Source organism: Lepisosteus oculatus, chromosome 1, assembly GCF_040954835.1.
Source record: "Lepisosteus oculatus isolate fLepOcu1 chromosome 1, fLepOcu1.hap2, whole genome shotgun sequence".
Taxonomy (NCBI): domain Eukaryota; kingdom Metazoa; phylum Chordata; class Actinopteri; order Semionotiformes; family Lepisosteidae; genus Lepisosteus; species Lepisosteus oculatus.
Window position 1 is genome coordinate 25,263,997 of NC_090696.1, and position 15,176 is coordinate 25,279,172.

Consider the following 15,176-nt stretch of genomic DNA (forward strand, 5'->3'; position numbering starts at 1 on the left):
CCAATGAATTCGTGTTGCCAGAAGAACCTGGTGTTTGTGCTCAGCCTGTACCTAATATATCTTTCTCTGTCAGAGTGCTTGTGTGGCATTGAAAACACTTGGCCTGCTCCCCAGATCTGATATTTTTTTTTACCTTTTCTCATCTGTCATTTTTGCTTAAGCTGCCCATTTATACCGTGGCCAGTGCTGTCACTCGATATCGCAGACATGTGAGTTTATAATGCCGCCTTTCCCACAGTGCTGGTGAGCTCATACTACCATAGTTACACTTTGCTCTGCTTAATAAATAGCATGCCGGTGTTATTTGCATACTTAATGTTATCTTTCCACATTATCTGCATACATTTGCATAAAATGTGTATCAATGTGTATCATTATATGCTAATGAAAATGTGATATTTTTCCATCATATTTAACTTTATATTTTAATGTGCACTAGATTTTTGGCTAGTATCTTAAATAAGGTTCAATTAAATTAAGGTGAATGTGCTTTTTGATGTTACACCCTTAAATAAGCAAAGCTCAAGACCGCACACCTTGGAGAAGCCAGTGTGCATTTTGACATCTACACGTGAATCAATGGGTATCACAGTGACTGTACTGTGTAATGTGTTTTAGATCATTAGATCACAGTAATAGTTGCTTCACAACACTTAACTGATAACAGAAGTCTGTTAATCTCTTCATGTGGAGTGAATCTTAGCTATGTGGTGTAAGGTTGGCTATGCATATGGCTGTAGGGGCATTTTTTGTGCTTTGCAGGAGCTCTGGAAGTGGTTGATCGGCACAGATTATCAAGATAGGGATTTTTATGCCTGAGGTTTAAGGCCATTCTTCATTAGGCAACTTGTTAGAGGGTGCATTAAGCTGAGTCTTTGTATGATCCACAGTATCTCTTGATTTTTGTTGTGTGGAACTGGATCTTGAGATTTGTAAACTCCTGTCTCTTTAAAGACCTTATTCACCTGAAATCAAATACTTAGAAGAATAAACACATATCAATATTTCCCTTAAGTTGAGCCTTGTAAACAATCTAGTATGTCTGGCTTTGAGAATTCTTTCACTTCCTTAATATCACACCTTACTACTTTTACTTGTAATCAGAGAAAATGCTGATCCTTTAGGTGTTTCTCACCAAAAACATCCCAGTTTGTCACTGGCCACAAAAGTAGTACAAACAAAAAGGCAAGGGTTAAGAATGTGTTATAGTCTAAGACATTTTCTGGAAAAAAAAATCTAAAACATAAGATCTAAACTTCACTTTGTCCAATTAAGACAAAATTAAATGAAGTATCACCAGACAGTTTTAACCACACGCCTCAATTATGATGTTTTTCGTAGGTATTTATGATTAAAATGGATGTTTAATTTAATACGGTTAATGTATTTATGGATATTTCTGGACAAACTGAGACTTCATTATTCTGCAGAAAGCTGCGTAATCATTTATAATTTTGAAACTGAGTGAAAAGCTTGATCTGCCTCAGCATGTTCATTGCTCATCATCCTGTGTGAAGAAGACTAAAGTATGATAAAAGGCCATACGTTCCTGAGGTGTGTGGTTGTTTTTGTAAGTCTAAATCAGCATTGGTAAAGATGGCTGTGTTGCTGTAACTGAGGTGGCATGGCAAACAAACTGCCATGGGCCCAGAAATGAAAAGCTGGTATAAGAGCCATGCTTCCTTGACTTTAACACTGCTTGGGGAGAACAGTTCTAAATTATGTTGGAACTGGAGAATCGTCCTTTTGCATTTATTTGGAAAATAAATGTTCTGTGAAAGGGTTTCAGGCATTCCATTGCACATGTACAATAAACTCTTGGAACATCAAAGTCACAACGACTGTTTTCAGTATATACTATCCTAAACGGACTGGCTGGCTAAAGAGAGCCCAATCCTGAGAAACCACCCGTAGTTCCGAATGCATTGTTTTGCCTGTGCCTCCTGCAGGCAATCTTCCTTTACCACTCGGCTCTTCAAAAAGGCAGAGCTGGTCTGTGTGACTCAGGTCGAAGGTGCTCAGTGGCTCAGCCACCTGTTTTACAAGTAAATCATGTGAAAGAACAGAAAGCAGGCGAAACACAGTTTGTGATTCCCAACGCTGGGGATTAGTGGAGATAAAAGAGGAGGGATGAACTGATCTGGCAGGGGCCAGAGGAGTCAGGCTAAGAGAACAGAATTCTCAAGAGAGTGCCCCAGAGACAAAAATCTGAATTGATTTAGCTGGGGCTGAAGTTTAAAAGTTTAAGGTGATCCCTGACAGAGTAGATAAAGAATAATGGCAGCAGAGACATCTTCCACACAGTCTCCTAGATGGGGGTTTTCTCACTCAGCCCTGCTCGGTTTTGTCTGCGGCCATGGAAGGAGAGTAGAATACTCTGGAAGGCTGAGTCTAGGATCCCCACAGTTCTCCTCAAATCTCGAAGACATTTCCTCTCTGACTGCTTGAGCCGAGCTACTTCTTGAAGACAATCACATTGCTGTCTGTCACCTTGAATTTTCACCAAATCCATCACAAGATACCGACACCCCCCCTCCACCCCCCCCCCCCACTGTTTTCAGCCTGTATGATCCTCAGACACCTCTGCCCAGTACAGACGCTGTTGATAAATGAAAAAGTCGCAGAATTATTGCAGTAAATTACTTGTCATGAGTACAGATGAACTTTATGTATTAAATATTATTTGAAAATTGTTGCTTCTTTGGAACGTTGACCTGGTATTCCCCAGCAAGTAATATAATAGTGCTCACTATTATGAGGTTTTAATCTTTAAATCATCACCTTTCATTTAATTTAGTTAAGAGTTCACAGACTGTTAAATAGAGATCATGTTTATGCATTTCCCTACCTGAGAAGGTGAGGTGGCTGTGGTTTTGCATCATAAAATATGTGAGGCATGGTCTCGAATCCCACACTGTCAGTTGTATGCATCTGTTGTTAGGAGCAGTCATGAATATTATGTAACGGGAATGTCTTTGTACAGCCTATACAATACATAGTGAAGTCAGCATGTAAAAGTAAGTTTGGTGTTACTTTAAGATCTTGAAAATGTTGGTATAAATATGTAGAGTCATATAAAGTAACAAATTGACTGTCAACAGGATGATCATGAAACCTCTTGGAAACTAAAGGACAATGGAAAGAAAATGATTTTCAGTATCTCATTACAATGAAATGCAAACAGGAATAGATTCAGAAGCAGAACCTTTTTACTGTGCACACTTAATTGTGGAAAACAGAAGACTTTTGTTACTGCATAAGAATTCTCAAGAGTTCCCTACAGCCAAAAGAGGAGGTTAAAATCAATTTAAAAAGAGCCTGCGGAATGCATCACTGCAGAGCGTTTCATTTACAATCTAAAAAGCCTGTAATTTTGTAATTGCCAAAATTTCAGGAACCTTCGGTGAAAGGAATCCTCTGTTGAATATCTTATTCTACCGATTCTCTACTCTTATGGGTGTCGTTTTATATTAATGTTTTTTTTAAATCTTTCTTCAACTGAATCCTTCTAATGAGGCCAAGGTGTCTTGAAAGAAATTGAGTCTTCTGATTAGTTGAGTTTGTTCTTTTCTTAACTTTTCCCTCGACATTTGCTGAGTGCCTCCTGATGGGCAGCAGGAACCTGATCCCAGCATCTGCATGGGTTTCAGGTTGCGTATTCTCCATATTGAACCTCTGCCTTGCTTCATGAGAGCACTTGCAAAGGATGGGCTGTGGCTGGTTACCACAGCTACGCCATCAAAACGCCCTTTTGTTTCAGAGATAATTAAATCACGCGTCTCTTCTCGCACAAATGCTAATGACGCCTTTTTCAAAAGCATTACAGAGACATGAATAAAAGATGCGTCATAATTACCAATTAAAAAGGGCTCATAATTCCTCTTCCGTCGAACAATGTCTGAACAGGGGGCACGGTGGAGGACGAGCTGGAGGTTACTTTGAAAGAAGTTTCCAAGTATTCATGGTCTCGCTCTCTTTTCCCTCTTGTCTTTTCAGAATGCCAAGCCCTTCTCCTCCTCAGACAGTCTAGCAAAGGTCCAGGAGGTAGCAAGCTGGCTTTTGGAAATGAACCAGGATCTGCTGTCTGGGGGCAGCAGGAGGCGGCGGCCGGGTGGCTCTGTGCGAGGTAACGCCTCCTCGGCCAGGGCGCCCCACGAAGGGGGCGGAGAGGGGGAGGAGGAGGAGCACATGGACCGCGTGGTGGAGGAAGAGCAGCAGCAGCAGCAGCCGCAGCCAGCGCCGGCAGGGGCCGAGGGGCAGTGGTCTTCTGGGGAGTCGGGGGCCCGCGATGAGGAAGAGGCGGCGGCGGCGGCGGGGAACGAGGTGAACGGGGAGGGAAAGCGCCCTGCGTGGATGTGGAACGCAGAGGGCCGGCAGGAGCCGCCGGAAGAGGAGGAGAATGAGGAGAACGAGGAGGAGGAGAACAACAACAGCGGCCAGCACGCCGGCGAGGAGGAGGCGGCCAATCCCGAGGAGCGACAGGAAAACCGCGGGGTCAGAGAGGAAGTGGGAGAGGAGGCCGAGGAGGAGGAGGAAGAGGAGGGGCTGGAGGAAGAGGAGGAGGAGGAGGAGGAGATGGACCAGGACAGCGATGACTTTGAGCGCTCAGAGGACAGCGGGCGGGAGGAGGAGGGGGGTCACCTCCACTCACCGGCGCAAAGGAACAGTGTTACAGACCCCAATGACAACATGGACATCTCCTCAGAGCAGCAGCACCAAACACCGCCCTCTCTCATCAAGACGCAGGTAAGCTCGTGCTTTTCAAGCCGTAGGATGGCTGGGATGCTTTTTATCTGCTGTTTGAAAGGTATCAGTGTCCAATTTGCTCACTGATGGCTAGAAAGACACCTTGCTCATCTGTGAAGTGTCAGGCCATGTCTGTTCAACCCAGAACTTAAGGATTTACAGCTTTTGTGTTGAGGCAAATGCGCAATTCATTTAGGAGCCAGCAGAAGTTGTGCCATTTTGGTGCCTTTAAAAGTAATGGAAACTTGCTTTCAAAGAAGGATGAGCAGGGTGTGAAAAGTTCTTGTGTTTTATTTTTAAGCACAGTGTTGTTCTTGGATACCAATTTTACTGTAAACTGGAGAACTGGTACCCTCTTCTGGAGCTCCTCTGACATTACACTTCAAATCTGCAACAGTCTTACTGCGTTCCCTGACCCAGAGTACAAAATACCATTTCTGTTCTAGGGTTATATAACTTACCAACAATGCAGTCATTTGATAAAACATTCTTTTTGACGTAATGACCCAAACAGGAAAACAAAAGTTTGCCACAACTATTGATAAAGGATTCTGTGTGGCCTTGATACATTTTAAGCACGAGGGGCTGTCTTTCCACTAAAGGTTCTCCATGGAACATTACACGAAAGCTCTGAAATGAAGTTGGAAAAATAATTTGTGAGAGAGAGTAACGTGAGGGGTTGGCACGAGCCTCGTCCAGTGCCCTGTGTCTTGTGTTTGACATTTTAAGAAGAGTATATTTATTCAACAGTGTTGTGCCTTGTCAGCAGTTACACTCAGTAGCTGGAGTGTCCATGTAGTCGAGCTGATATATTATTGTGCACTGTGGGTTACTATTTGCAGATTACGTGAGGACAGAACATTCCCTTTTTGAAGGGAAGTGGTCCAGAATAACTGTGTGACAGTTATGGGGAAAAGTTTGAAAAGGGGGTGAGGGGTGAGTACAGTCTGTGCTTGTCAAGGGCATGTCTTCCACCCGTCTCTCTTCTGTGTCTCTGCGCAGTGACAGCCAGTGCCAGCTTCTAGCAGTTGGTGTATGTAGTTCTGGTCCCAATCACTGAAAGGCAGGAATGAGTGGAATTGATGTTTTCAGATCACATTTGACATAATTCAGGTCTGTTGGTGCTAAACATTTTCTGTCCCATCGCTTTCAAGTCACGATGGCCTCATGAAAGATGCCATGTAGGGTGATGGCTGTTAGTTGTGGATCTTGTGTCGTGGCCTGAATGAAATGCTTCGTCTTCAGTGGTGAAGCAAATGTATGTTGAAGTTCAGTTCGTAGGTGTGAGCATGTCCTATGCTCTGACTTTGAAAGAGCAGGCAAATAGTTTTTACTTTGGACTGACCTCTGCTGGTCAGGGAGTAGGGAGTCTGGAATGTGGTTTTAGTGCTGAGTAATGTCTCCCCTGTCCTCAGCCCACTTTAGCATGCATGTGTTCTGAACACATGGAAGTTGTGACCAATGCGAAATATGCCATTTGTTTTTGTTCTGCATGTTGGAGTGGCAGATGCAATCGAGGCAGTGCAGATACCTTTCAGATCAGCGAACTTCCGCTGCCCGACTCCTTCATTACCGTTGTCCCAGAAGGCGAGTGTGCTGGGTTTCCTCAGAGCTCCAGCTGGCAGTCTAAGTTTTGTAATTCTGTGGATCCTGGGTATTGGAGGACAGCTCCCCCTCAGAAAGATGGGGAATCGAACAATGAAAAAGGTAGCATTCTTACTGGTGAGTCTATGTTGTAGCTATACCTGATTTTTGGCTAGCTCGTCAGGCTGATGTTTTATTTAGTTGCACTCCTATCTATATAAGTTTTTCATATTCTTACTCTGTTATATACCAGTTTTTCTTTAGGTGGTAGGCTTTATTGTGATTACAGTGTTTTTGGTCTTTTGTGATAGGTAACATCAGAGAAATGTGTGCTGTGGTAGATGTTTTCTATTACATTGGAAACTTCTAGCTGGAGTTTTGTTTATTTAGACGAAAACATTTTCTCACTAGACTTGTCTCTTACATGTAGCTTCCAACAGCATTACAATACAACCATTAAGTGCTATTCAAACTTCCAAAAATGAAAATTGCCTCTTTGATGGGCAGCAAAGTTATTTTATACCCTAATTGTGTTAAAAATAGGTTTCTAACCTGCTATGAAAGTACTTAAATGCCTCTGTTGAAATACTGGTTAACGTCCGTTCTGTCTGACATTCTAACAGTTGCTTGGTGGCACTGAGTGACTGTGCTGCTGGAGCTGTTACTGTCTCCCCATTGGGACTGTTAGGCTGATGGGCATATCATGTTTGAGAGTGTGAACTGTGTTTGTTCTGGTCTTGAAAAAAATCCAGAAGGAAGAATTTCCAAATTTCCAAAATCTTGAACTATGGCTCTTTTTATCTTTAAAAAATGAAAATCATGAAATTATTTCTAGAATCAAAATGTTCATGTAGAGATCCTGACTTCACCTTTTCCTAAGTGCTATTCCAGTGCTCAGAATTGACTGTTACAGATGTTTTTAGCTGTCCTGTATAAAATGTAGTCAGTCCCGTAGACACTCGGGAGAAAGAAGATTATGCATGTCTCATGATGGACTCATGATAAAAGGCTGTCCAAGATGTTCAGTTATACAGAGAGGAGTGAGCTGTTTCATAACTTCTGGGAGAAAGAGTAGACAATGTATGAGACATAATACATTTCATAATGATATGGACCGTGATTGTAGAATAATTTAAACATAAGTTGGCATATTTTTCGTTTCTGTAAATCTTAAGTGTTTTTTTACAGAATAATTACTTCTTTATGAAAACATGTGAATACTTTGTAAATTTTGAAATCCTTGTGTACCCTCGATGGTATTATGATAAATACTTAATAGAAAGTAAATACTGTCCTGTAAATGTTCCTGAAAAACAAGTCAGAATATTTGCCACTACTTGGTTTTATAGTGACTACATTCTCATTCTTGAGTATTATCCAGTAATGTGCTTCACTTAGTTTTTGGCTTAATTAATGTAACTTAACAAATATATTGCCTCTTGATTTCTGCTTTTCATTATAACATGTAATCTCATGCAAGACTGGTTAATACTCAGGTCTCAAAAGCCGTGTCTTTTTTTAAAGTTGTGATATCATCATACATAGGCAGATTTTTTTTGAAAATGTGGTATTGTCTAAAAGTGGCGCGAGTGCTTTGAAACTCTTATCTGGCATCCAACTTTGACCCTTAACTCTCACTGCGTGACCCTTGAGGTCAAGCCACTTTCCCACTGATGCTTTTTCTCACACCTCACCTTCAGGGGAGTGAGTGTAAAAGAGCTTCCCATTGCAGAATCCAGCCGGAGTTCTCACATGGCTTTGTGTAGGGTGGCGAATGAATTAGCCCTGTAATTGGAGTTAGACTGTACGAGGAGGGTAGTGTGCTATAAGAGGCTGTTGTCTGAAGCTGTAGTTCTCTGTATCGATTTCTGTCCATCGCCAACGTCCATTTTCTAGACTGTTTTCTGTTAAGAAATTTTTACTTCAGTCATAGACCTGTGTGTGCGTATTCATGTACTGTGATTTTAAACCTGTGTATGTTTGTGTAAAAGGCAAACTGAGTTTTATTTTAAACCCCATTGTGAGACACAGCTTTGAAGTGGAGGCAGGGCAGGAATGTGAAAATGCGACTAGTTAAGAGGGTGATGGATGGCTGTGAAACATACTTTGGGAGGAAGGGAGGTGGGCCTGGTGCATTCCTCTGGGGCAGATGGCAGATCATTCCAGAGTCCTGAGCCCCTTTGTCAGACACAGCTACAGGTGCAGCAGGCGGAGGGTCAGGGTGAGGGCCTGAATTAGACACTTCCTCCCTGCCGTCAGCATAACACTCCAGCCATCGGCTTCAGTCACGCAGCCTCCCGCTGGATTTCTGTGAGGAAAATTTTACCCCTTTTACAGTATTGCTTGTTCTTGTTTCATGGACTCGAATGAATGCTGACATTTCTTTAAAAACCTTTGCCACGTCCTAATATTACTTATAAGACCAAAATACACAGGCACACATATTGAGAGAGAAATATAGGCATTTTGTATGCACATTCTTTGTCTTGTTTTGTTCTTCAAGCTGTGAAAAAGATTACCTGGCATTGTTTTTCTGAACACATCACTGGATCCTTTCAAAGACCATTTCAGACTATAAACTGAAAACTGTTTCACTCGCATAGTGAAAACAAAAATCCTAGACAATGGCAGACAAAGCGAGATGCACTGATTTCCTGATTTTTGTGGTTCATGACAAGAATGCAAATGTTCAAATCCTGTGGTTGGCAGAAGAATCCAACTCCATTTTGCCCCTGAGCAAGGCATTCTTAATGCAAGAAATTGTATATGGCTAATAAAGTGATCTTAGATCTTAAGATCCATGTATGATTCCCAGAAGAATAGCAGTAGGTATTCTAGCAGTATTGCTTGCAGTGCTGGTAATAGAGGCGTCAGTGTTCTCAGCTGTCAGGTCCTTCCTGAGCTGTGTCAGTCATTGACATTCATCATCAACAGCCGAGCTGAGGACACTGCCTTTTCATCACTTCAGCCCATTTTCATCACTTTTCTTCAGTCAACGTCAGTTTTTCCATTGATTTGAAATCTCACTTATTAAAGAATTTGTGGGGAAATATTCTGCACCTTTGGGCATTCTAATGCAAGACTGTTATTCTGATGCCTTTAGAGCTGCTACTGCTACTTTTTTACAATTGTGCAGCAGGATCATGTCCAGTAAAAATTAAAACGTCTTCTTTAGTGTTAAGTTCTTAAATTCTGCTTGTTGAATGGTTTTTATGTTTCCAGTTTTTCCAATTAAAAAAATTTGAAAAGGAGGGCTGGAAAGAATAGAAAGATTCCCTTTTGCTTTTTCAAATAGCATTAAAGGAAAAGAAAGGTTGAGGACATGTAAAAGAGCTAAGAAAGATTAGTAAAGGTATCGCTGATGTATTTTTATGTTAATCAGACAGCTGAAAAAATCAGTCAGTATTTGGTTTCTCTTCTCCAGCTTTGCTTTTTGATGCCTCATGTTGCAATTACTCTTTTCACCCTCAGCGACTCTGTTGAAAAATGTACAAAAAGACACGTGTCCGTCTCCAGAGACAGGCCGTGAAATAGCGCTCAACACACGGTTCGCCTTCCCTCGCGCTCTTCAGACGTGACTTCCACTGTTAGACACCATATGGTCCTTAAAGCAAAGCGAAAACTGGCAACATCTGACTTCTCAACCGAACCGTTTAGTTCAGTGCTGAGCCTGTTTTATTGTTTTGTGTGTATTTTTATTCCTGTGGGGAATGCCTTTTCTCCTCACATTGTCTCTCGTATCAGTCTCCTCACGCCCTCCTAAAGAATTCAAATAAACCAGCTGGGTAGGATTAAGCAGCTTACTGAGGCCGTCTCATTGATGCTGACCCCGATATCTCTCACTTGTCCGCTGTTGGTCTGTCTTAATTTCTCTAATCCTTGGAATCGCGTTGTGGGTGCAACAGGCAAGAGCCCTGAGCCTCTGTGATGCGTTTGTGCACAAATATAAAGGCTCTTAGATTCAGACAATCCTATGTGGGGTTTTTTTCTGATTGTGTAAAAACTGGCAAGATCCAAGCAGTGCCTTGTGTGTCATCTCTCATGCCAGGCATGTTGGTCAGAGTTCCATTTTGGAACTGGAGACCCTCCAGACAATGCTTACAGTCCCGTGAATGCCAAGGTCCTTCTGGCACCAGGATGCTTCATGGGTGAGGTGAGGTGGGGCTTTTTTTAGTCCCAGAAAAGGGCATCTGGATATGAAGAGAGAGCTCCGGCAGGCTGATGCAAGTCTCCGCACAAATGGGCCTACGGAAGTCACTAACATTACAGATTAGTGGGATCCCGGCTTTAAATTCCATCCTTTTTTGTTTTTCCGGGTCAGGCCTTGACCTGCAGACAAAGCCTATGTTTTGATTTGTACAGTAAATGGACAAGTTTATTCGTAAATGTATTTGGTCTCAAAACTCATTTGTTGCGTTTTTAATACCTGTTGGTATATTAGGTATACACTGACATGATTGTTTTAGTGTTGTCTTGTTTCTCAGTTATTTACGTATGTCATTTTGTACTGTGAAGTGTTTGGCCCACGATATATATATATATCAGAGTATCTGTATCAGAGTACACTTTGTTGTCTAGGTCCTTAAACTTTTCTGTGTCTGAGTATAAAACAATGGCAGATTTGCCTGCTCAGGAACAGTGTCAATTTTTGTTAAAGAATATAGAAAACCAAAGTGAATAAAACAGATAACCATGTTAATGGGAATACAGAATCTCTTGCTGTACGTCTAGTCAATGTATAGACTCTATTCACACCAGAAAATGGTTCTGAATCGCAAAATACTGTTTACAGCTTTCTTCGCCAAAATTGAAAAGCCATAAGAAAAGCAGATAGGAAATCCACAATACAAAATTGTGTGTTTTAAATGCTGAAATTACCTTGCAGTGATATTAATGTATCTGTCTCGGCCAGACCGGAAACCCAAGTCTGACAGTATTGTTCATCTTCATACACTGAAGCCTGCCAGTGTTTTTGGGCAAGTATCTTAGAAACCTCCCTTAGAAGCTTATGTGTTCCATTCTTTGCAAAAGAATTCCCATCTCCTTCACGAGAGGTAGAAAGTACAGGGAACAAGCCCTTTTCTTTTAGCACCGGGATAGAATGCCAGCGTTTCAGTGTGTCATGAATCCTTGAAAGGACCCTGAAGAAATGGAACATTGCCCTCTTTTGACAACATAATCATTGAGGGCTCAGTTTTAGGTTCTTTTTCCTCTGGACCACCTTTCTGAAAATTACAAAACATTATTCTGAATATTTCAAATATATCAAATATTGTATATAATTCCAAATAACATTTTCGTCTGTTTTACAGAAGTATGTATCACACATGGTGATATCTATTGTTCTTCCACTTACAGGATAACTTAATAAGCTGGTTCTAAAGTTGCACTATTTTCTTGGACTACCTGAAATAGATTTTAGTAGAGTAAATTTAGTAAATAGATTTTATTTAGTTTTTAAATATTAAGTAATAAAATACAAACCATATTGGCTTTATTACAATCACAAATATAGTTATATACCTAGTGAGTGTGGGTAGGGATACGTTTACTAGCAAACACAGATAGGACCCTTATGTGCCCCCGAAAAGAGCTCATGTATTTACCCTTGCAAAACCTCTGAACTTTCCTAAAGGTTATATGCAAAATCCTACAACTCCTTAAGGAGTGCAAATTGGGTCGTGTCTAGAATAGATCACACTTAGCAAACCATACGTGCTCTTTCAAGAAATGTCCTTATTTGCAAGCTTTTAAAGGTCAACCACAGAACTGTTAGAAAAAAAAAATCCCTGCTTTGACACTGGTTACTGCTTCCAGCTTTATTTTTTTACCGTAATTACTGTGTGATTTTCACATCCGTACCTATCTGCCATCGTAGATCCACTTGAAGTAGATGAAAAATCAAGGCTTTCCAGTGCTTCTGTGAATCCTCAATACAAGAAGCTTCCATTGTCATTTTCTCTCTGTCTTAATTAAGCTTTGTGAGTTGTGTTGGTGTGCACTCTGATTTGCGGCTGCACTGTGTGTGCTGGGTTATAGTAGTATTTTGGGATTGCAGGATCTGGCCTGCTGGGCCCTGTTACAGCAGCCATTATTTCCCCAAGCGGTGACCCACCAGACTGGTGTGAGCAGCCCGCTTTCAGTTGGGACCTTTCAAGAACTCTTGTTATAGTATGTAGTGTAAATAGGTAATGTATATTACACAAGAGTTCAGGAATGCAGAATAAAAATAAAAAGGTACCGTCTTCTGGGAGCTGGTTTTTCCAAAAGTAGCTTGTTTTTAGAGCTCCTTAGGGCCTTGTGCTTCAGATTAGTGTGACAGCGTAACCATCTTTTCTCATGCTGGGAAAGGTTTCGAAAAGAACCTGTAAACGTTTCAGGCACAGGCACATACATTCTGGGTGTTGTGCGAGTGTGAACATGCTGACAGTTTAATCACAGTATAAGAATGCCGTTTCACAAACATCTTTATAGAAACACTTGCTTCATTAGGAAAGAATGATACAGGTGTGTTCAATTTAAAGAGGCTTTCGCTATATCTCTGAAGTATGTTTTTGTGAATACTGTATGAACTAAGGTATAGCCCATACCCTCATGGAATCTGTTACAAAATGTCTTCTGTAGGTTAAAGGGCCTTTTTTATTCTTCCTGTTATATCTAGTTTTAAATATCTGAGGTTTAAAATTGGTTGATAAATAATGATTTCATGTTTGTTGTCATTAAAGCAGGCAAATCTTTCTCGAGAATTAATGGATTTGAATTATTGACCTAAATAAGTCTTTGTCGAATGTTAAGATGCTGCTCAAACCAGTCGAGAGTGCAAGTATCGAAATGCAAAGGTGTGTTTTCTGCACTGATCCAGCAATTCAGCAGCCATGCATATAGATATGTAATAGTACAGAGGGATCCTGGTGAAGACTGAGGAGTAGGTGTTTCATGCAGAAGAAAGGAAACGGCGTGCTGCTGTTTTAGAAAACTGAGCATTATTTATCAGTGGTGCCGGAGTGAGGAGGTACAGTTCTGTGAAAGTTGACCGATGTGAGGGAATGCGAGGGAAGTGATCTGTATGACAATTGTGCTGGGGCCAGCACTATTACAGGGATATACTGCATAGCAACAGTAGCTGCTCTCCATTTGCGTTGATTGCTGTTAGGCTGTAGCCCCCTACACTATGTCAGGCAGTTCGTTTCAGTTGTATTTATTGCTAATCCCACTATAAATCATGGCAGCACTATCTGCCTGCTCCGGTGAATACCAGTCAACAGGTAGCCAAAAATATTGATAAAAAATCCACTTCACATTGAGGTAGAACAGCTGAGGTGCTTATGTGCTATTATGTGAAAACTCTCAAGGAAAACAAAACAAAATCAAGTTTACAACAGACCACAATTTAAAAAGATCGATTTGAAAAAGGAGATTCTGAAACCGTGTTTGAACCCGTTTTATTGTGGGAATTCTCCATTATCTAATATAATTGTTTGGAAAGTGCTGGAAATGGTCTTGCTGTCCAAGGGTTAGAAATACATATAAAAAATAAGCCTTATTGTCATGTTAATCACATTTTGTAAATATAGCACCTGATGTATCCAATATGCAAGATAATCTATCATCCTCTACAGTTTGTGACTGCCCTCTATGAAACTATTTTCTTTTGACAGCCAAATTTGGAATTTCACAAGTTAAGATAGAAGGCAGTCTGTTTTTGCTATTATATAGCAGCATTCACGAGTATATTTTTTTATCATAGATCTTGAAGGGTCTTATCAAAAGTTGGCAGCATGTTTTACCCACAGTTCTTTGTTAGCCACCATGCTTTTAATGATATAGTAACACACTGGTAGGTTTAAGACAATGGGAAAAAAAATACTTTTGGCTTGCAGCTATTAAATAATGCCAAGCCTAATATCTTTCATGTCTGAGATTAAGTGAAGTATATGTGACATGTTGAAAAGCTTCTTGGCTCTTGTTACCAAACAGAAGAAAGCAAATAAAAAATCTAAACCTGCTCCCCCGCTGCTAAATTAATCTTGTGACATTTTATTTTATTCTCGTGAAAATGCCATATCACTGCTCAATCAGATCAAATGCTATAGTAAGAAATGGTTACTCCATACCAAATTTTTTTGCTTGCTTTGCAAAATGGGAAATGAAATACAGATGTTGACCGGTTCTTAGAAGCACTTCTAGGGCTTGGGTTGCGTTTGATTTTGCTTCATGCCAGGAAGGGTCTCGTTTTGATGATAATTGAGTGTTTTGATTGATTGAACATTATTGCCACTGCAAAGATCCTCAGAGAATTCACATCCCAATCCCACAGTACACTGCAGTGACAGCCGCTGGTCCTGATCATTCCTGACAATACCAAGACCGCAGGCAGAGCTGCATCCTTTCACCGGAGACATGAGCCTAGGTAGCTTTTGAAATGCAAATTCTCTCTGCCACGTGGTTTTCTCTTTTACATTGGTGATTTCCACGATGTGTTTGTTGTCTGTTTCTTATTACCTGTGTTTAAAAGATACACTGTATGAAATGCATAGTCCGCAGTAAAAATGGCACAACAGTGCAAGATCATAGCCTATGGCTGTCTTCCCCTGAACTATACATGACATTCAAATGGTTGAACCGTCACCGCACAACATCTTTCTCAGCCTGCCAGTGTTCTGTATTCTTAAATTAGCATCAGACATTAGATGGACTCATCGGAATGGTATAGACTCAGGCATCGTATTTATCAAAAGGCAACAGCACCATAGACTAGTAAATCTCACATCCAAAATAACACTGCAAACCAATTCACGAAGTTCCTTCTCCCTGCCGTTCTCCTTATATCTTCATAACTAGGTTAT

General features: G+C 40.9%; 1 protein-coding gene across 1 annotated transcript in view; it reads left to right on the plus strand.

Moving 5' to 3' along the window:
* The window catches only part of fbxw7 (F-box and WD repeat domain containing 7), a 139,471-nt gene that overhangs the window by 32,423 nt on the left and 91,872 nt on the right, over positions 1-15,176 (plus strand). Inside the window, exon 2 of the mRNA XM_015344664.2 lies at positions 3,997-4,746. Coding sequence (XP_015200150.2) covers positions 3,997-4,746 — 750 coding nt within the window. The remainder of the gene's footprint in view (positions 1-3,996; positions 4,747-15,176) is intronic.